The sequence below is a fragment of the Passer domesticus genome, chromosome 1 (genome assembly GCF_036417665.1).
Source record: "Passer domesticus isolate bPasDom1 chromosome 1, bPasDom1.hap1, whole genome shotgun sequence".
NCBI lineage: Eukaryota > Metazoa > Chordata > Aves > Passeriformes > Passeridae > Passer > Passer domesticus.
In genome coordinates this window covers 113,820,219-113,840,731 of record NC_087474.1, presented here as the reverse complement: position 1 = coordinate 113,840,731, position 20,513 = coordinate 113,820,219, and the positions used below count along the sequence as shown (strand labels likewise).

General features: G+C 42.6%; 1 protein-coding gene across 3 annotated transcripts in view; it reads left to right on the top strand.

Annotated features, from left to right (window-relative positions):
- The first annotated feature begins 12,296 nt into the window (after positions 1-12,296).
- Positions 12,297-20,513, top strand: part of ROCK1 (Rho associated coiled-coil containing protein kinase 1) — an 83,888-nt gene continuing 75,671 nt past the window's right edge. For 2 of the 3 annotated variants that reach the window (XR_010369334.1, XR_010369333.1), the window contains exon 1: positions 12,297-13,384. Coding sequence is in view for 1 of the 3 variants with exons in the window: in XM_064434760.1 (XP_064290830.1) it covers positions 13,292-13,384 (93 nt within the window). In the remaining 2 variants the exon portion in view is untranslated. The remainder of the gene's footprint in view (positions 13,385-20,513) is intronic. The other variant, XM_064434760.1, reaches the window with a different exon arrangement.

Sequence of the window (20,513 nt, the reverse complement as noted above, 5' to 3'; positions counted from 1 at the left end):
AGCAGACAAACTTTTCCCAGCTGCATGAATAGCAGGCAGAGGTGTAGCCTGCCACTGGGTGGGAAAGAAGCTGTGAACGGGCTTTCTTGCAGCTTGTGGGATGGTAAATGAGTAAGAGATCAACAGAAGAAAATATTATGAGCCTGGCTGGCAGGTGTGACAGGCAGAGCGCACCTTTCTCCTACTGTGAGCCACTCTGTGAGAGCTAAGGAGAGTTTCACTCTCAAAACTCCTTCTAATTCAAGGAATATAATTAATGTGTGGCTTACTATACCCTATTAACATGATTAACATTATGAGAAGCAAATCATTCTCTGTAGCTACTCATTCAGTGGCCTTTTTCTACGTGGTTCAAGGCCAATGAACATCATGCTTTCCCTTAATTAGCTTTCTACCAGTTTTTGTTTTAGCTATGTGTTAATTTTCAGACTTGCTTCAATGAGTTCTGCAAGAACTAAAATTTTACTCACTATTCATCATAAATCCACTATTTCTCTGCCATTAACACCAAAGTGGAGAAAAAAAATCCAGTAAGAAATCAGTGAGAGAAAAGGAAGAGAAAGTGTGAAGAATCTCTGCAAAAAGCCGTGTAGGAAAGCGATGTAAGGGGTGTAAAGAGCAACTGAAGAGATGCAGGAGAGAGCAGCTGGGAAACAAAAGCAGAAAGGCTGCTGGAACAAAGTTGGCTGTAGGCGGCCCGGATGGGAGGAAGGGGAAGTGGGAGCAGAAATGGGAGCCGGGAGTTTGTGTTTGGTCTTCAAGTGGAGGGTGAGGAGCTTGCAGTGAGGAATTACGACAGGAAGGAAGCCAGTGAAGGCAAATAAAGAGTGGCGATATAGTTTATATAGTGAAAAAAAGATTACTTTAGGGGCAGCATTGGGCATCATGTGCTGGTGGACTGCAAAAACATATAATCAGCTTGAAGCAGCAGTGGTGATTCTTCAGGGGACAACCTAGAAAAGAATACTGTGGCTTAATTTTAATCCTTTTTTAACCCAGGGTCTCTCCATATAAAGGATGAGCATTGTGTTGCCCTGAGCGCTAAATGGAGTGCGTTGTGTTTTGTGCCTTGTCATTGATTCTAAATGCCTTTTGTGTTTCGGGGCTCTGAAAACAAAGGTCAAGTACTAGCAAATTCTGTTTTCTGTGAGAGATTTAATTAAATCCTAAGGACAAAGGCAGAGTACTAGAAACAGCTATTGAGTGTGAAAGATGGGTAAATTTGCATTACCATTTCTCTATCAGTTTGCACGTAGCTTTGTAATTTGGTTTTTTTGTTTGTTTGGTTGTTTTTTTCGTTGTGGTTGTTTGTTTTTTGTGGTTTTTTTTTTTTTGTGTGTGTGTCTGTTTTGATTGACAGGAGAATAAACATTTTAAAAATCAAGGTAAGTCTTACAGGCATTATTTTCTGGATGTAAGTTGTTCAATACATGCTTGGAAAAAGATGAGAGGAAATAGAGTGAGAATGCATATAGAGTAGGATGGAACAATTTCTGAATATAGACTTGGCCTAGTAATTTAGTGAGTTTAAATTGTAGGGCTGGAAATGGACTAGGCTGCCTGAGTGGTTTTTTATCCTTTATGGACAACAGAAGAAGACCAGAGGGTTTCAGCAATTAATAGCATACTGCTAATCACAACTTACTCATGAATAACCTGAGTAAATTGCTCAGGTAACAATGCTGTGGAAAACTCTGGAGTCAAAGGGGAAAATATTGGTCACTTGTTCAATATCAAGGCATTATTGTATTAGCCTACTATACTTTAGAGGGTCTCAATTTTACCAACCTATTTTTTTCTAATTTAAATTACAGAAAATGAATAAGCATATTAAGAAAAGCCATGTTATTGAAACTGAATGCAGCTAACTTACTGGCAGACAGAAACCAAGAGATGCCACATGGCTGCCCCAACTGATCCTTCAATTTAACAGGTGATAAGGACGGAATTCTTTTTCAGCAGGTGATAAGGCCTCTGAAGCAAATAGTATCAGTGCGTTAAGTTGGGAAGATAGACATGATGAAGTCATATGTCTGCGGGAGCAAGAAACCATCCAGTTTGCCCACAATTTTGAAATTATGTATGAGTAATGCAGCTCCTTCTCCCAGTGTCAGATTTGATGTACAGGAAAAATCTCATGGACAGTGGGTGTAAAACCAGACAAATAAGATCATGCCATAAGAAAGGAAAAGTTGGGGACCCGGATATGCAGAGCAGATCATGTTCCAGTGTCCCCAGTCCCACTGGGGGATTACCCTTCCAGAGCAAAATTTCAGTTCTCTGCAGATGCAAGGGGAGACATATTTCAGAGAGGGGCAGCTCCCATGGCAGTCAGATTTTGGAGGTCACAAAGAACCCACTACATTTTACCTTGAAGCTAATGGATTGCCCCCTGGGGTAGACCTACTAGGCCCTCTCTGCTCCACTAAGGCATTCTCCCTAATAAATAAGCTTTTCTGCTGTACCAGGGTGTCTTCTCCCAGGCTTCCTGCATAGCTCTGCACCTCTGTGCAGAGACATCTTGCAGACATCCCTGCCGGCAGACATGACTCATTTTGGGGAGTCTGCGTGTGGGGTTTTGCAATAGTCTGATCAGGACATGAAAAGAGACATTAATGAAACGTGTGTTCAGAAGTACAAGGCACCCCACCATGCTCACGTAGATGCTATAAAGATGACTGCTGTGAAATGATCTGTTGGCTGCCCAGGGTGAGGTGGGGGGATTAAAACTTCCACACAGCTGAGAAGAATGGTGGCTAATAGTTGATTGTCTCCCACACTGCAGGAAACACACACTTCTTTCCTCATTTTCCCATGGTGTGGCTTTACCTCCAGTACTTTGCAGGAGCTTCCCCTCAGACTAAGTTCAGTCTAAAGAAGCCCAAATGAAAGGCTGGATCTCATAGCTCACATCGAAACAAAGTGGGGGGACTTCAGCTTAAGAAGATGCAGAGCACACACCCTTCTGGTAAGGGATGCAGGTTTGCTCTGGATGCAGGTTTGCAAAACTGATTTAAGGACAGTTGCAATTACTGCTGTGTGAGTGACAAATCTGTGACATGTCAGTGCCTTTTAGGAGTGAGTCATGAAGGAAATAGCAACAACTAACCAAAAAAAATCATGAGGTCACCAAATAGTAGAAATACCGGCCACAAGGAATTCTTGCCATAGTTACCCAGAGTGCAGATAACATCACTGACCACTGACTGTTATAACTGCATGATTTTTTATAATTGGACAGATTCCTATATTCAAATTACTGAAAGTACAAGTACCATATCCACACTATGATGGAGTTCAGGTTTCCCTCTGTGGAAAGGTCTTGTGTTTATCCAACTTGAAGTAGTGCCCAGCAGGGTCCTCTGGTGATGGTGCCAGCATTTTCTACATGTGAAGGTAGCAGCATTATGCTTCCAGAACCATGAAGGGCCCATAGGAATTCAGACCACGTCCATGCCGTGCTCAGCAGATGTGATGGTGTAATCCAGCTGATTGAGGAACAGCTGCACGAAGCTTCAGCAACATGACATCTGGGGCAAATAAATGATGGTCTGTGGAGGCTGATTGCGTCACTGTAGGTGCCTCAGCTAGCTGGCTAGAAACTAGCTCAGGTAAGTCTGGAGCTACAGAGTTGTATGCCCCTTTTCTGCATGCACACTGACAAGCAAAGAGATAAATTTCTGGTCTTATGACCTGAGGCTAGCAGGTAAATCATGTTACCTGCTTTGACTTCAGCCAGATGGATTATACAACGACATCTGTCAAAATGTTGTGGATGTGGTCTAAGTTGCTGTGGATATTTTACAGTGCAGGCAGTATAACATTTCAGTATAACATTCACAGGAATAGAAAATGGTGGCATGGCTACCACCAAGGAGTGCTGGGAACTCCATGCAAACAGGTAAACAAGACATTTTCATTAAAACAAACTCAAACTCCATAATAACTTGGACATAGTACTTACAGTTTCAATAATCTGTTTAAGAGAACTCACTCTGGTTCTGAGTTATTCCATAATTTCAGCAAAGTTTGGCACAAAAAATGGAGTGACTGCAAAGGTGTAATGATGTAACGCTATACAAATACTGCTTTGCATATGCATGTTCCCAGCTTTGCTTTCATTGTATAAGACTCCTGAGGGACAGCTTTGTTTGCCACAGTACCTTTTGTTTCTATGGTAAAAGTTCTAGAACATCAGCCGGAGGCAATTTTGCAAGTATTAGTATGGCTATGGGCCACGAATGAGTCAATCACCTTGTACTTTTTTTAATCCAGTGCTTTACAGAGCAGCCTTATCTATTCGGATGGTGTAGAGCCAGTTTAGGACAATGCTGACATTCTCCAGTCCTGGTAGATGGGCTTTATTTGACTCTGGAAAAAGCAAACTGAGTTGGCTCTTTTTTCCTCTCTGCCTAAACACTCTCCATCAAGAAGGTATTACTTTGCATCCACTACACTTTTGAAGTGGCCTCTTCCTGGCCTTTGATTTGTCGCTTTGACGGATTATTTTTGCTATAATCAAATTAGAATCATAGAATGGTTTTTGTTGGAAAAATCCAACCATTAAGCCAGCACTGCCAAGTCCACCACTTAAACCATGTCCACGCCTGCCACATCTGCACATCTTTTAAATACCTCCAAGGCTGGAGACTCAACCACTTCCCTCAGCAGCCTATTTCAATACTTGACAATCCTTTTGGTTTGTCAGGAAAAACTTTTTCCCAATATCCAATCTAAACCCCCCCTCCCACAACTTGAGGCCATTTGTTCTTGTCCTGTTTCCCTTCTCCATTTCAAATAAGGCAGTTCTGGGGATTTGAAGTAACCATAATTATAATAATAAAGAAGCAAAATAATGAGGTAAAACGGATATAAAATTGCCATCTTCTGAGTATCAAGAGTTTAATTGCCCAACAGACTTGCACAGTATTTTACCACAGGAAGTAGGAAGTTTGGTGCCTTTTACATCCAAGAGGGGAGGAAGAGAAGAATAAGAATAAGATTAACACTTTGATGATGTGTGATGCTCACACTTTCATACACATAGTTTTCTGTCTATGATCACACCTATAAAATTTTCATTTCTGGGGTTTGGGTTGTTAATGGCCAAACAAAACCAGAACTATAATAAAAGTCAATATATAAATAATCTGCTAAGACTAGACTCTCTCAAACCTTATAGATACGTTCAAAGAGTAGCAGAGCTCTACAAAGAAAACAACAGTGGTATAAAATTGGTATAAAATTTACGCTTAACCGATTGCCTAGTGGCATGAGATTAAAAAAAGAATTTGAAAATATCCTGATTGTGAACAAAATCAGCTTCTGGGATTTAGTTATAAGAATTTCATCAAAAAATTACTAACTTAACTCATTTATAGTTCCTGAAGTTGCAGTGAATTTGAGTTCTTTTTCAGTGACTAAACTTCAATTAAAAAAAAAATCTGGAAGATAGTCATATGAAACACATGCATTTTTTAAAAACTGCATATTTAATGGAATTTGATTTAAGACAAAACATGTAGAATCTCGTGAAGCTTCATGGTATAAAAGCAATTGTCTATGACTTGTGTTGTGAATCTTCACACTGTGGGTGTCAGGAATGGCAACTTCTGCTGTTCTGTCCCAAAAAGGACTATACTGAGACCTCTCTGTTTATACCAGCAAAGTTATGAGATGTGCCATTTAGAAGTTAATTATCTGTTAAGGGCTGAAACTGTTAAATATTTCCCAGGCCCAAGATAAAAAACATGTCTTTTTATGGATTTGTCATAGTCTTCATCAGAGCAAAGCATTTACAAGGAGTGTAGATATTTAGAACAGCATACATCAAAACAAAGCCAGGGCAATCGAAGCTAGTTTACTTTTAAACTCAGCCTAGTTTACTTTTAACTTTTGTCTCCAGAAGACCTATTTGAGCAAGGACTGCAAAACTAATCCAGCCACAGGAAATGTGATATGTTTATGCCAGGGAAGTAGGAGTAAGGTGGGGTGGGAGAAATTTTTTTAAGGAGAGAGCACTTAGGGTTATGAACTGGAGAAATAAGAAGAAAACTCCTTAATCCCATTGGTGATTCACAGTTAACAAGATAATAGCAGCATAGAAAATCAGATTCATGATACCTTTTATGAGGTCTAAAATGATGATAATCACTCTGCTTTTAATAGAAATACATATTTATTTATATTTCCACGTATACAATGTAAATATATAGACACAAAGGATGTATTACTTCTGTTTATATCCTGGTGAATGAGACCATAAGGAGATTACTTTTTAGCTCCTGCTTTAATATACTCCTACATTTCTGAAACCTTTGTTATTTCAGGCAATTTTTTTCCACAGTTTTTTGTTGACTTACAGTTGAATTTGTTTGGCTTTTCAAAGATGTCCAACAAGAAGTACTTGGACCATTTTTAAGCCCTGGGATAATGAAAATAAAAAAGCTTTTTCTCAAGGAAGAATTTGTGGTATATTGACTGTACTCAGCAAGTGGCTTTAATGGGAAAATAGTATTTGCCATGGAAATGGTCCTTTCTAGGGTATGAATGGTCCTTTCTAGGGTATGAATCTTTTAGCATTCCAGTGGAATTTTGATTTCCTTTCAAATCAGTTTGTGAGCTTTTGACATACATTGCTTAAAGGATTTTTTCTGCACTTTTAAAGCATAAAAGCAGAGGGAGCCTGTGCTGTATATGCACTTGTGGCTGATGTTGGCCTAAGCCATATGGTGACCAGATATGGGAACTGCTATCTATCTCTGGGCTCACAGCTGCCCTCCTTTCCAGATACAATAGAAGTCACCTTGGGAGTGTCTGTGCTGTTTACACAACGATGCCCTTGTCTGCTGGCAGCAAACGCATCTGCGTTTGCACTGGAACAGACAATGCCATCCAGTTTACTTCCTCCCTTGCAGAAGTTTGTTTTCAGACCGGATCCTCTCCATCAAACTGAGCCATGAAGTTCCAACAGGTGATTTCCCCACCCCCCACTATTTATAGTTTGTTCAAGAACATACAACAAAGATTCAGGTTCAGGTGCCCCATTTCTTACTCATCACTCACCACTCGCAGGCAGTGGGAGCAGGTTCTCCTCAGGGTTCCAACACAAGTACTCTGATATGAAAATGAAAATGCACTGTAATAGGGAACAGCAGCAGCTACCCTCTGCTGGGATACACTGGAACAGGAAAGGCCATATGCCTGGAGCCTCACACCTTTATTAAATCTGGTGACATGAAGGAAAAACATATTTATACATGTATAGGTATATGTTGCACTGTTTCAACATCAAACATATATTTGCCAAACAGATGTTTGAAAGATACTGCTTTGCTGGTGTCTACCCATAGGAAATTCTCTTTTGATCTATTATAGGCAAAAGTGTTTTCTCATGCTAGCAGTTCTTATTGCCTAGGCCACTTCTATTCTGTTATAGGTCATATGTTTTGCCAAGATGACTTTTCTCAGCATACTATATTATGACTAAGAGCTTTCTCATTTCTTTACTTTCTCTCTTCTATTCATAGAGTATTTTAACATGTTCACTGCTCAGAGCACTTTGCACCTCAAGCTTTCAGTCTGTAATCCCCCGAAGAGTCTTTAGTGCATAGATGAGTTCCCAGAGGAGGTGAGGGGGCTGCAGTGTGGTCACCACTGTGACTGCAACTTTAAATCAGCTACTTACAGACACCAGCATTCATTACCTAAAGCAGCCTTTACTTTCCAGGTTTTGCAAGCACACTATGATCAATGCTAGTGTGACTTTACCCAAAGTCAGTTCAGAAGTCTGCTTGAGCGTCCGTCACACCTTGCCTGAAGCAGGAAGCTACTGCAAGTAGCCTGTTGCACAGATGGGCTTTAGCAATGATAAAATATTTTGCCCAAGGACTGGATTTGTTGACCAGTTGTCCTGCCAGGGCTTCAAGCCACACTGGCCTGTGCTATTAACTGTCCCTAGAACTAGAGCAGAGGCTAAACTAAGCCAGTTTTTCAGGGCAAGGAAGGAGAGAGGGCAGTGGACCCAAGGCAGGCTTAATATAACGTGATTTAACTGCTGAAGGTTTCATGCTGACTAAATTGGAAGCTGAATGTGAGGGGACCTCATGCATTACTAACTTGGCCTAATATGGTGAACAGGATGTAGTCTCATTTCTGTCTTGTGCAACTCTTCTGAAGTCAGTAACTACTTCAGGAACACGGGTGTCCCAGCCTGTTCTCTTTCTGAGAGTGTATGCCTTTTAAGATGCACACTCGCTGACCTGAAAAATGTAAAGGGCCTTTGGCTGTATTACAAGCTCTTTTGTTTAATTATTCTTAGCTTTTTCACAAGAGGATGGGAGTAATAGTACCTGCTCAGAGAGGGCTGAGCCAATACTTTGAGTATTCCACTGTTCTTGTGTTCTTGCTATTTGCTAAATGTTCCTGAAATGAGCGCTACTCAAACCTCTTACATGCATAGTTTTATTACTCTCATGTACAAGAATGTTATTTGCAAAATAAACAGTATTACTTGTACTTTCTGCAAGTATTTTATTATGGTTTAGAGGAAGCCAATGTAGTCATTTGACAGTTTACTGATATTCTGTATTTAATAAGAACTTTCAATCTCTGCCAAACAATCAGTTCTTAAGTCAGTGTCAATTTGTATCACAGAAGAAGCAGGAACATTTAAATAACTTATGAAACAGGCAAAAGAATATGGATATGGGGACCATGGTTTTGGTATTATTAGGATTATCAGTTTGTTAGTTTACTTTGCATGGACATCAGCTTAGAGACACTTTCAAGAATTAGAGACTACATGGTTTTGAAGAGAGAAAAAATTATCTTTTAGGTTTGCATGTTTTGCCACCTCAGTGCGTTCAGGTCATGTATATGTTGAGTAATTCCTATCTCACTCAACAAAACCTAGTCCAATCCAAAATGTGACATAACAAAAGCAACAGGAAGAAATTACCCATTTTTAGTTTATTTATCAGGAAGATAAAACAAAACAATTAGATGTTCAAAAGTTCAATGCACTAGCTGGTTGTGGAGGATGGGGATTCATATGATTTCTAAGGGGCCAATGCTAGAAATATGCAATTTCCTAATCATATAGATACAAATAGTCTGACTGAAGTATGTGAAAACACGCTTTAAGATCCCAGCATGTGAATGAGGGTTCTCTGGATTAAAACCTATTACATTACACTCTCACATTACAACATGAGTACTTTATCACACTGGACACTTAACCCATACCTGCTTTTAAAAATTAGAATCTATTATCCTTTTTGATGCTGGTAGCCAAAGCCTGCCTTTTACAGTTTCGAAGCAGTGCTCAGAGTTTCCTAGACAGCTGCATGAGCACCTCCCACACAAATTCTGTTCTATTTGAGACAGACAGACAAGCACTTTTAGTCCACCACAGTTGTGAGAAAAGCCCAGCCTGGCAGTCATGTTTGAAACACACAGAGTTTACACGCAGATGAACACAAACACAGCAGCTTTGCTCACCACAAACACTGGTAGAAGTTCTCAGGTGTACTGCTCCAGAGACAAGATCCTTCACTGGCAAAAAAACATGTGAGGCTGGGCCTGTCCAATGCCCAGCTCTCATCTCTGTGAATTCTCCAAGTTGCCAAACAATGGGATGGTGCTTCTCTCCACTTTCTGTGTTGAATCTGGGCCACTGTAAAAAAAAAAAAAAAAAAAAAAAAAAAGGCAAAGAAACAAAGAGCAAGAGAGAGCAAGACCCATGTAGCTTTGTTGCAAGAAGATCTGGAGAGCATGCAAGGTGTTTTGCATTTCCAAGAGTACCTGTAAGTTTTCCCACAGACATGGGATAAAACACTTAAGTGGCACCTGCTGATCATAGTTGTGAATAGTGAATCTGCCCACTAAGCTGCAGATTCAGGCTTCCTCTTCCATACGCTATTACAGGCTCATGGATTTTGCATTGTTTTCAGCTAGGTGCCTCAAATCACCCTGCTGAGGCCTGGCATCATCCCTAATGCCTAAGTCAGGTGCCCAAGAGCACTGTGAATTAGGCTCTGTATCTCTAGTGATAATTTTCATCTTGCTTTAGATGAAGACTGCAAGAAGCATTGTCTGTGTATTTTAGAAATTACTTACTGCATCACACATGAAATGATCCCAGACCTACACCCTGTAGCTTGTGGAAATGTTCTCTTTGGGCTGTGGTTGCTGAAATGGAACATCTGCATTTCCAAGAGCAACCAAACCCTCTGAATCAAAGGGCTGTGGTAGTAGCCAGCACAAAACGAGAGAGCAGGAAATGTTGCTGTAGCCTGCATTTTTGCTTTAACTGTACATACTTCTCAGCAGAAAACAAAAACAAAGATGCAGGCAGCTGTGGATAAGAAAAAGCAAAATGTAGAATGCCATTTCTTATTTTTTCTGAATAAAGTAAGACAGCAAGAACTGACATCCAAGACTGAATAGCTCAAATGCTCTAACACTTGGCTATGAATTTGTTTCCAATGACATGTAAAATAACTTAGAGTGCTAATGATTCAGGTTTGCTGCTGGCAACTCTTCAGTGACCGGAGATCAATGACTTGACAATCTCTATGCAATTTATAGTGATCGTTGTAAAAATGCCATTGCCATTTATGGAACTGCAGTGGAAGTCAAAGAACCAAACCAATAGAGCGGCCTCTGTCGAGTAATATTTGAAATCATTGCTTTGCTCAAGTCTCAAGCTGACCCACAGGAAGGTCAGGTTGGACATTAGGAGGATTTTTTTTCACAGGAAGGGTTGTTAAGCATTGGAATGGACTGCCCAGGGAGATGGTGGCATCACTATTCCTGAAGGTGCTCTAGAAAAGACTGGACATAGCACTCAGCGGCATGTTCTAATTGACATGGTGGTGTTGGGGCAGAGGTTGGCCTGGATTATCTCAGAGGTCCTTTCCAACCTAAGGGATTCTATGATTGTTTCCTTATTTGAATACAAGGTCCCTGCTGTGGTCTGAAGGTAAAGTTTGAATTGGAAACACCAGCACAGGCTGCAGAGGTTACATGTTTAGTGCTGTTATCTCTTCTTTCTGTTTGGTGTGCTACCTTGCACATGGCTCTTGTCTGGACATAAAGCAGAATGCTTTGAACTTCTGGCACTGTGGAAGCTGGCCTCTCCTTCCCTGGACACGCAGGATGGCAGAGTGGCTGCCACTGAAATGGATCTCTAGAGGCCAACTTCTCCAGTCCCCCTGATCAGGCAGGACAGAACCGCAGAACCACAGTAAATTGGAAAGGTACTGCAGTGGGTAGTCCGGTCCAATCTCCTTGCTCAAGCAGGATCATCCCAGAACACACGGCACGGGATTGCACCCATATGGTTCTAGAGTATCTGCAATGAGGGATCACCTAAGGACCACCGACAGCCGGCTGCCCAGGGCCTGGCTTTTGAAGATCCGCAAGGATGGAGCCCACAACAGCTCTAGGGGTGACCCTCGCTGCCACTTGTCCCCCCGTGCCAGTGCCCGTGCCGTGCCAAGGCGGCGGGAGCCACCAGCGCTGAGGCGCCTCCGGGGGGCCGGGGCGGAAACAGGGCGGCAGCATCCCCCCATGGCCCGGGGAGCCCGCGGGAACGGGCGCTTTTCCCGGCGGGACGCTGCCCCGGCGCTCCGCACAATTCCCGCCGGAACCGGCGGGCGGGGGCGGGCGCACGAAGCCAGCGGCTCCCGGAAGGGGGATCCCGGCTGTCCCACCCGCAGCGGGGCCGAGCCTCCCGCCTCTCCCGCTTTTCCCTTCAGCTGGGCAACGAGGCTGGTGAAGGGTCTGGAGCACAAGTCCTGTGAGGAGCAGCTGAGGGGGCTGGGGTTTATCCTGGAGAAAAGGAGGCTCGGGGGCGGCCTTGCCGCTCTCCAGAACCATCTGAAAGGAGCGTGTAGCAGGCGGGGGCCGGCCTCTTCTCCCAGACAACAAGGACCAGAGAACACAGCCTCAAGCTGCGCCAGGGGAGGTTTAGATGGGACATTAGGAAGAGTTTCTTCACAGAAAGGGTGATTAGACACTGGAATAGACTGCCCAGGGAGGTGGTGGAGTCACGGTCCCTGGAGGTGTTTAAGGAAAGACTGGATGTGGCACTCAGTGCCCTGGTCTAGTTGACACGGTGGTGTTCGGTCACATGTTGGCTTGGATGATCTCAGAGGTCTTTTCCATCCTGACCGATTCGGGGACTGTGATTCCTTCCCAGGCGCGCGCCGCCTGCCGCCGTCCCGTCCCGTCCCCGCCCGCACCGGAGCCGTTCCCCCCGCGCATGCGCCCCGCGCCCCGTCCCGACTGTTCAAACAGGAAGGCGGACATGTTGGTGGCTCTCGCAGGTTCCCGTGCAGCCGCCGGACCTCACGCTCTCCCCTCCCCTTAAGCCGCCTCCTTCCCTCCTCCCCTCTCACGCCGCAGCCTCGGGTCGGTCCTGAGGCGGTCCGGGCTGCCGTCCCGTCCGTGAGGCGGAGGAGCGGAGAGGGAGGGGCTGAGCCGGCGTTGGCAGCGGCGGGAGGCAGCGAGGAGGAGGAGAGAGGAAGAAAGATGCTGCTGTGGCCGTTCCGCCGGTGAGGTTACGCGTCCGCCGCCCGCGGGGGCACTCGCCCGGTGCCTTCCTCGCCCCGTGCCCACGGACGGACCGACCCCACGGCGCTGAGACACGCCGTCGAGAGGATTCCCCTAAGTTTTATTTTTCCATCCATTTTTGCCTTGTTGGTGTGGCTGCAGGCTTTTGTCCTTTTTTTTTCTTTCTTTTCTTTTTTTTTTTTTTTTTTTTTTGTTTCCCCTCTTCTGTTGTTTCTTCTGGTTCACCGGAAAGAAAGCCGCGCTCCGGAACCTGGCACCGACCCGCCGGCGCTGCAGCAGCAGGACGAGGAGGAGGGACCGCTACGCTGGAGCCCAGGACGGCTTCCCCGGCTGGGAAAATGGGAATGCTGAGGCGGTGGGGCCCGAGCAGAGGCGGGAGGGAGAGGAAACCTGCTGCTGCGGAGCTCTGAGCATCCCGGGAAGCTGCGTGCGTGCCTGCCTGGAGGAGCGGGGGGAGAAGCAGCCTCGTCCCCCGCCTGCTGCGGGCTCCCCTTGGATTCTCTGCCCCCTTGACGGGGACGTGCCCCAGAGACTTTTGTGATTGAAGGGATCTCGCAGAAGGCGCTTCCTCAGCCTGGTGCAGGCTGTGGTTTCTCTTTTGTGCTCGCCTGTTCCTGGTTTTTGGTGGTTTTTGTTTTTTACTTTATCATTATTATTTTTTTTTAACCTTAACTTTGCTCTGGAATAAGGGAAACTTATTAACTCCGGAAACATGTCGACGGGAGAAAGTTTTGAGTCTCGGTTTGAGAAAATCGACGTGACTTTGAAGGACCCCAAGTCCGAAGTGAACGTGGACTGTTTGCTGGTGAGTACGGAGCGCCGATGGGCCCCCGGTCACGTCTCCCCGAATTCCTTACCCTGTGGGACCGAATCTCGCTCTCCTGGCTGAGTCACCGCCCTGCTCGGCTCCGTGCTGGTGTTTTGTTTACCCAGCGCTGGGCTCGGGGTGCCTGAGTGCCCGTGTGCCGGGAGCGCGGCTCCTGCCGCGGAGGCGCCGTTCCAGCCGTGCCTCGCTCCCGCCTGTCATCCCTCGCTCCCAGCGCCGCTCCGCGCCCCGCCGGCTGTCACTGCGGCGCGGAGCCTTTGCACAAAGGCGGAATCGGGAGTGCCGCTCCTCTGTGTGAGGACGTCAATTGGCTTTGATACCAGTTCTCTCTCCAACAGCTTTTTTAAAGACTGAGGTCCTCTTATGCTGTGGCTAAGCACTGCAGCGCTGACAGTCGCATACAACACGATTGATAAGCCCTTACAGCTGGGGGCAGGTGTTTAAATGCATTTTAAACTGGTGGTTGTGCGAGGCCTGCTCGCTTGTTGTTTCCCTAATTGATCGTACCTGATAGCTGGGTCTCACCGGTGCTGTCAGTGTTAAAACTGCATCACAGGAGAGCAAGCCATAACACTTCCTGATGTGAAACCAACTAACGTCATTTGGTAGCTGATCGTCAGAATTGGATGATCTTTTAGTTCTCGTCTAGATCACTTAGTACCGCAGTAAACTGCATGCCAAATACAACCAATTTGTTTGGGATGCGTCTGCGTCCTTAGATATGCCTAGAGATGTCCTTAAATAGTGCCAAAGTGTAATTTGTGCTTTCTCACTGAAGTAGAGGGCTTATTTTCTTTGGAGCAAGTGATGGAAGTTCTTTAGTGTATTTTTTTCCCTGGCTTTCTGTTGTCAGAGAGAGGAACAAATAAATTGAATTTGTTCCTCGTATGAACTCTGACATTTTGGGGTTGGAAGGGAGGGGAGGTGTGGGGGTGGAGATAGCTCTTAATAGTCATTCTTCATTTTCTGCTGCATGGTTCTTGGCAGAAAGCTTGCTTGAGCATAGGGCGGTGAATAGATTAAAAGAATAATGCAAGAATATGTGCAAGTACACAATATTGTTTACTCTCTTTAACTTATTACAGGTCTCTGAGCTTCTGAAGTGTTGGCAGCTCAAACCTACATCCCTAGATAAAAGCAGAGCCTTGTGGATGCTGCTGTCACAAAGGAAAATAGCGCTGCATCTTCTAGTTAGCCTTCTTCCCTTGATCTGCGTTACCTATCTGTCATCTTAGAACCACAGCCAATGAGGATACCTCTGGTTGTTAGGATATAGTGTGTCAATTTTGGTATCTCGAGACTTATCAGACATTTTTACAGCCAGGTTCTATTAATAGGTGTCAAGAGTATAAAGTCATCTAAGAGTTCAGAGTTTACATTAACCATGGCTCAGTTTGCTAGTATGTGCTGAAGTGCTGGCTGTTCTATGGGGACCTTCCTGGAATTGGCAGGTATCAGACATGCAGTTGGTAGTATCTTTAACCGTATTCCTTAATCTTATAATCAGTTTAAGGATTTGCCCCATTTCAGTTATCTTAATTGTGATTAGGAGCTAAGCTGTGGTCAGTTTGGGAATGAACTTGCTGGGATGCTTCCTGTCATGCTTGTTGAAAGTTTTAGAACGTGTGTTTGCATTACAGATTTTGAGGTCCTTTGAAGTGACAGTTTTTTAGGCAATTTCTTTTAAACTATTGTCAATTAAAAAAGAAAATGCTGCTTCTGAGGAAATCACTTGATAAGCTAACTTTATATGTTTTTGGTCAATATATCAGTCTTCCTGCTGGCTGGACATACACTTTGCTTCACTTGTTCTTGGGATCTTTTCTATAGAAGAATTTAAGTATCCTAACATTTTCTAACTGGCTTACATATTTTACACTAGTTTTTAATGTGATGATTCACACTACAAAAGCATCATTCTTGGCCCAAAGTATTACTTATATATCAAATCCGTTAAAATCTGTATGGATATGCTTTTAAGGAAGAAGTGCTTCAGTGTAGGTGTAATTGATCTGCATTTGAATACCTTCTGAAATGAACTCCCCATTCTCCTCCCTGCAAGTCTCAGTTAAAGAGGGAAATTTGACAGACTTTAGATGTGGTACACTTAACAAGAAAGTTAAATAATACTTTTCTGATCTGACTACATAGAAAAATTCTTTCTAGTAAAACTTAAAAAATCTAAAATATTTTTACCTTTGATTAAGGTTGTGCATTGATGTTCCTTATAACTGCTTTTGACTTTCCTAAGTAACGATGGTAGCTAACTGTGCATGTCTGAGTGGAAATACAGGAATAGCAGATACTTCAGCATCTGATATTCTGTATTTGTAGATTTAAAATGCTGGGGTTCATTTAGGTTCAGGGAACATTTTTTTTTGGCTGTACAATGGAAAGTCCCAGCAATGCTCTTGGCTTCTCTTAGGATGGTTTTATCCTCTAACTTGGCTTCATTTTTTTCTTCTGCTCTTGTTTTTCTTCCCCATAAGTTTGTACCCTTTGTAGACTAACAGGCAGGACATGGAATAACCTTTAAATCATTAGCCATTTTGTGTTTCGAGCTGTCATGAGCTATGTTCTGTATGCTAGAAAGATTCTAAATTTATATGTGAAGTAGTATGAGAACTCTAAAAGAAGATGGGGGTGGGGCCTGATAGAAAGGAAGATGTGTTACCGTTTCAGGAAGGTGTGGGAGGAGAGTGCTGACAACAGAGCAGAGCAGGCGGAAAAGGCACACCGAGGGCCTTGTAACTTCAATTTACATGCTGCAGGAAGGAAATTCATAAAGCTGAAGTGCAGGAGAGAGATGTGTTTATTTTTCCTGTTTTCTCTTATGCAACTGTAATAAAAAACAGACTAAGAAAATGAGTTCAAGTTGCAACTGTCTGTAACAAAATTAGTTTTTTTGGGGCTTCCATGCACATGATTTAGTACTAGGCAGGGGAATCACAGATAAACTGTCTTTTTTTTTGGTGAGGCATGAGGAGGCTCAAACCTGATTTAAGTGTAGACAATGTGTCACAGCATCATGTAGTGCATTTTCTCAAAATATTTGGTCCTAGGAGTCCTACAGTCCCCAAAAGATCTAATAACACTGAAGGCTGTGTCAGAGAGGTGGTCACACTCTGGGGTGGGCAGTGGTCGGATCCTGGTAACTTCCATAGGGGTGCTGAGTAGGCCCAGAGGCAGTGTAAGTGACTAACTATTCTAACTATTAACTTGAGCTGAGTGAGCTTAAACACTGAAAAGCAGTATTCAGTGGGCATCGTTCTACAACAATTTTTGGAACGAACTCGTGTTTTAGTAAATTCTCGGGGTTTATGGGCTTCCAGTTTTTGGAGAGTGGGAGTTAAAGGGTGTAATAAGTGTTTAGGTGTGGGACATTTTGACCTGGAATTGCATATGTTTTTGATTCTAAAATAACTAGCAACTTCTCATGAAAATGTGTTTTGGTTCTCTCTCTGTTCAGGTAAGTGCTCACGAAGAGTGTTTTCATGGTTTATACAGGCACTTGAGTTATATATATATATATATTCTCTTTATATATATATGTCAAAATATAATATTATAATTATTCAGGTACTTAGTTACTTCCATAGTTGATTTTAGAAACTTCACACTTTTGGTGGTCTTAATCTTCAAAAGGTGTCAAGTATTTCTTTTGTTGAGCAGTTTGTCTTCAAAATAACTGACAGCAGTAAATACTGCAAATCAAAGCATATCACAAACTTGTTTTATCTGCTCTGAAGAGGTTTCCATTTTTGTTGCACCAGAAATGCTTAGCTACAGAGCTTGATTCACCTGTTTTTCCTAGGCCTGTTTCAGCAGCTAGATGAATTCATGTTCATCTGTCTTGCATAGGAAAAGGCAAGATGATCTCCTCATCTTTGATATTTGGAGTTCTATATATATCTGTTACTAGACATATTTCCCTTCTGTTAAATGTATTAGAAAGCACTTCTGAAGACTTTGTGATTAGGGATTTGGATAACAAAATTTTAAAAAGCAATAAATAAAAAGTAAATACCTGAAAGTACCTGTCCTTTAGATGTATCTATCCAAATCACTGTTGAAATCATGTTGACTGAAACCACACTAACTCTGCTCTTAAAGTCTGAGTGATTAAATGCTTGAAAAATTTGGTATCTGAGAAGCTTCCTTGTTGCTAATGAAGCTTAGTGTGTGTGTGTATTTATATTTTCAAGAAACAGAACTTCACAAAGAGTTGCAGATTGTCAGCTTCAGGATTCTTTAAGCTGTCTGAAGCTGGTCCAAAGTAAGGGAAAGTGTTGTGACTGACTCAATCTCCTTGGACATCTTTCTACCAGTTTTTAGATCCAAGTGGAAGGTCTGCAGTTGTGTTGGGGCAATCACTGCAGACTGGGTGTTGAATAGTTTGAGAGCAGCCCTGTGGAGAAGGATTTGGGGGTTTTACCTGTATTTCTGGCTCATCTGTCAGAAAATGACCTTTTTGACAGCGTCTGTTCGTGTCAGGGCAAGGGCTTTAAATTGAAACGAGCGCAGATTTAGATTGGACATGAGGAAGAAGTTTTTCACTGGGAGGGTGGTGAGGTGTTGGAACAGCTTGCCTAGAGAAGTTGTGGGTACATCATCCATGGAAGTGTTCAAGGCTGGATTGATTCGAGCTTTGAGCAAACTGATCTAGGGGAAGCTGTCCTTTCCCAAGGCTGGGGTTTGGTACTAGATGATCCTTAAAAAGATCCCTTCTAACCCAAACCATTCTGTGATTTGGTAGTTAGATTCAAAATAAGACTTCTGGCTGACCTAGAAATGCAATTCCATGTCTTCAAGTTACCATATCTGAGCTTTATATGCAAAAATAATTACTGTTAATTAGTCCTGTTAATTATTAACATTAATGTTAATTAACATTATTAATAATGTTATTTAACATTAATGTTATCTACTCATCACTACAGATTATGAAATATAAAGATTCATGTTAAGTTAGTGATAAAATATATCTTGATATGTTAGTCAAAGGTAAAATGCAACTCTAAGTTGGCTTTGAGAATACAGTAATTTGATGGTTTCTTATTTCAGGTTGCATCTCTTAACAATTTTTTAGTATTACATTAGCCATTAGAAATTTAACAGTAGAGATGTGGAACTGTCAAAATGTTAGCATTTGTTTCATGGTGTAATGGTATGTTTTATGGAGAAATTAATAGTTAACTTAGCCAATTCTTCTGCTTATAAAACTAGAGGCTGTGTAGGAATGTAATTATTTATTTTTCCTATAAAAAGTTTTAATGATGAATGATAATAGAAAGTTGATGTTAAGACACATTTCAACAAGAGGAATAAAACACCCAACTAAGCTATAAATGCTCTTACTAAGTAAAAATATTTGTAAACAATGTCCTTTTCCCTGGCAACTACAGAGTGGTTTTTTTTTTGTTGCTTGAAGGAAGGAAGAGGGAAACACCTGGAATTTGTTTGCTGGACAAATTGAAAATCAACCTGTTGGTCTGTAAATCTTTGAGGACAATGATAGCTTCAGGAGCCACTCATTGAGAACTTAATAAATACTGAGAAGCCCTGTGAGCAGATGATGTTGGTAACCTCACAGTTGCTGTTAGCAGAATTCCCTAGGTCATACTTGAGTACTATATAAAAATAAAAAGCTTTTTAAGGTCTCTTACCAAAGAACACTGAGATGTTTTTCTTGATACAGGATGTTTATCTTGAATTTAAGAGGTCCCAAACCATGTAATTAAAGTCTTTTTTTGGTGGATGTTGCTTGATTTTATTTATCAAAACTCCTTTGTCGTCAAGAAATTGCAGTTCCCAATAGAAATACTGAAAAACTGAACTTATTTATCTGAGAAAAAAACCTGGAGAATGGTTAAAAACTTTTCTGTCTTTGCCTTAATTTGTCCAGTCATTCCATCAGCAATAAAGCCAGCAGGATGATGAGACAATACTGGTAAAACTGCAGGCACTATGCAGGCAACACCCAGTTATAGCTCAGTTCAAGCAAATGCAAATAACACCGTCTTTTAGCTTCCTTAGCAATCTGCTGAAATTTACACTCGAATTAATGCCAAGGCACACAGCGTGGACAGCAAACAGGGGGGACAGGGAGCCACATGCAGCAGGAAAACTGTGACCAGGCTCCCCAGGGCAGTGATGGAGTCCCCGTCCCTGGAAGGAGCGTGTAGCTGTGGCACACAGGGACACGGTTTAGTGATTGTTCTTGGCAGTGCTGGGGAAATGACTGGACTCAATGATCTTATAGGTCTTTTCCAGCCTGAATGATTCTGTGAACAGTGACTGAACAAGTGCTGAAACAGGACGTTTGAGAAGAAGAAAAGCAGTTTGGAGCTTCTCTTGTCCCCGTTGTTTTGCTGTGGGATTGCCTGTGCTGAAGTGTGCAGTCAGCAGGGTAGAGATGCCTCTGTGGTGTGCCCCTTCAGCAGGGTGTAAGGTGCTGTGGTGCATCTTCAGTTACAGCTGTCTAGACAGGCAGGAGCTGCTCAGCTGGGTTGGCTGCCCATGTTGCTAAGGGAGAACCAGCACAGGATCAGCACCAGCTTTTGACTGGAGCAGGGGTCAAAGTCTATTCTGATACTCAAAATCTTGTAAAGGATTGGCTTTCGTTAGCTGAAAGGTTGCCACTCCCTGTCAATATTTATACAATAAAAACTGTCATGGGGACAGTATGTAAGATCTCTTTATTAGTAGGTCCTGTTTGCAATCCAACTGCAGATTTCTTTATTTTAGCTTCTCTTATGTTTCTTATATGCATTCATTTTTCTGTTTCTCTCATAGAGCTCAGAAATATGTGAAGGTTTGCTTGTTTTTTGTCAGTTGCATGATCTGAGATGATGCAAAGACTTAATGCTTCAAAACCTCTGTCGTAAACACTGCACACATTAAAGCTTTATTTTGGACTCTAGATTGGAACTACCTAAGAGTGTTTCTAGCTTGAGTGTGTCTGGCCTGCAGAGCTTATAATTGAACTGGAAACACAAAGGGAACGCGTCCTTGTTTTTTCTTACAGATCTTCATGAGTCATAATATTCAGTTAGAAAAAAATCCTCAAATTCTAATAGTTATGTAAATATTGACTAATTGTGTCTTT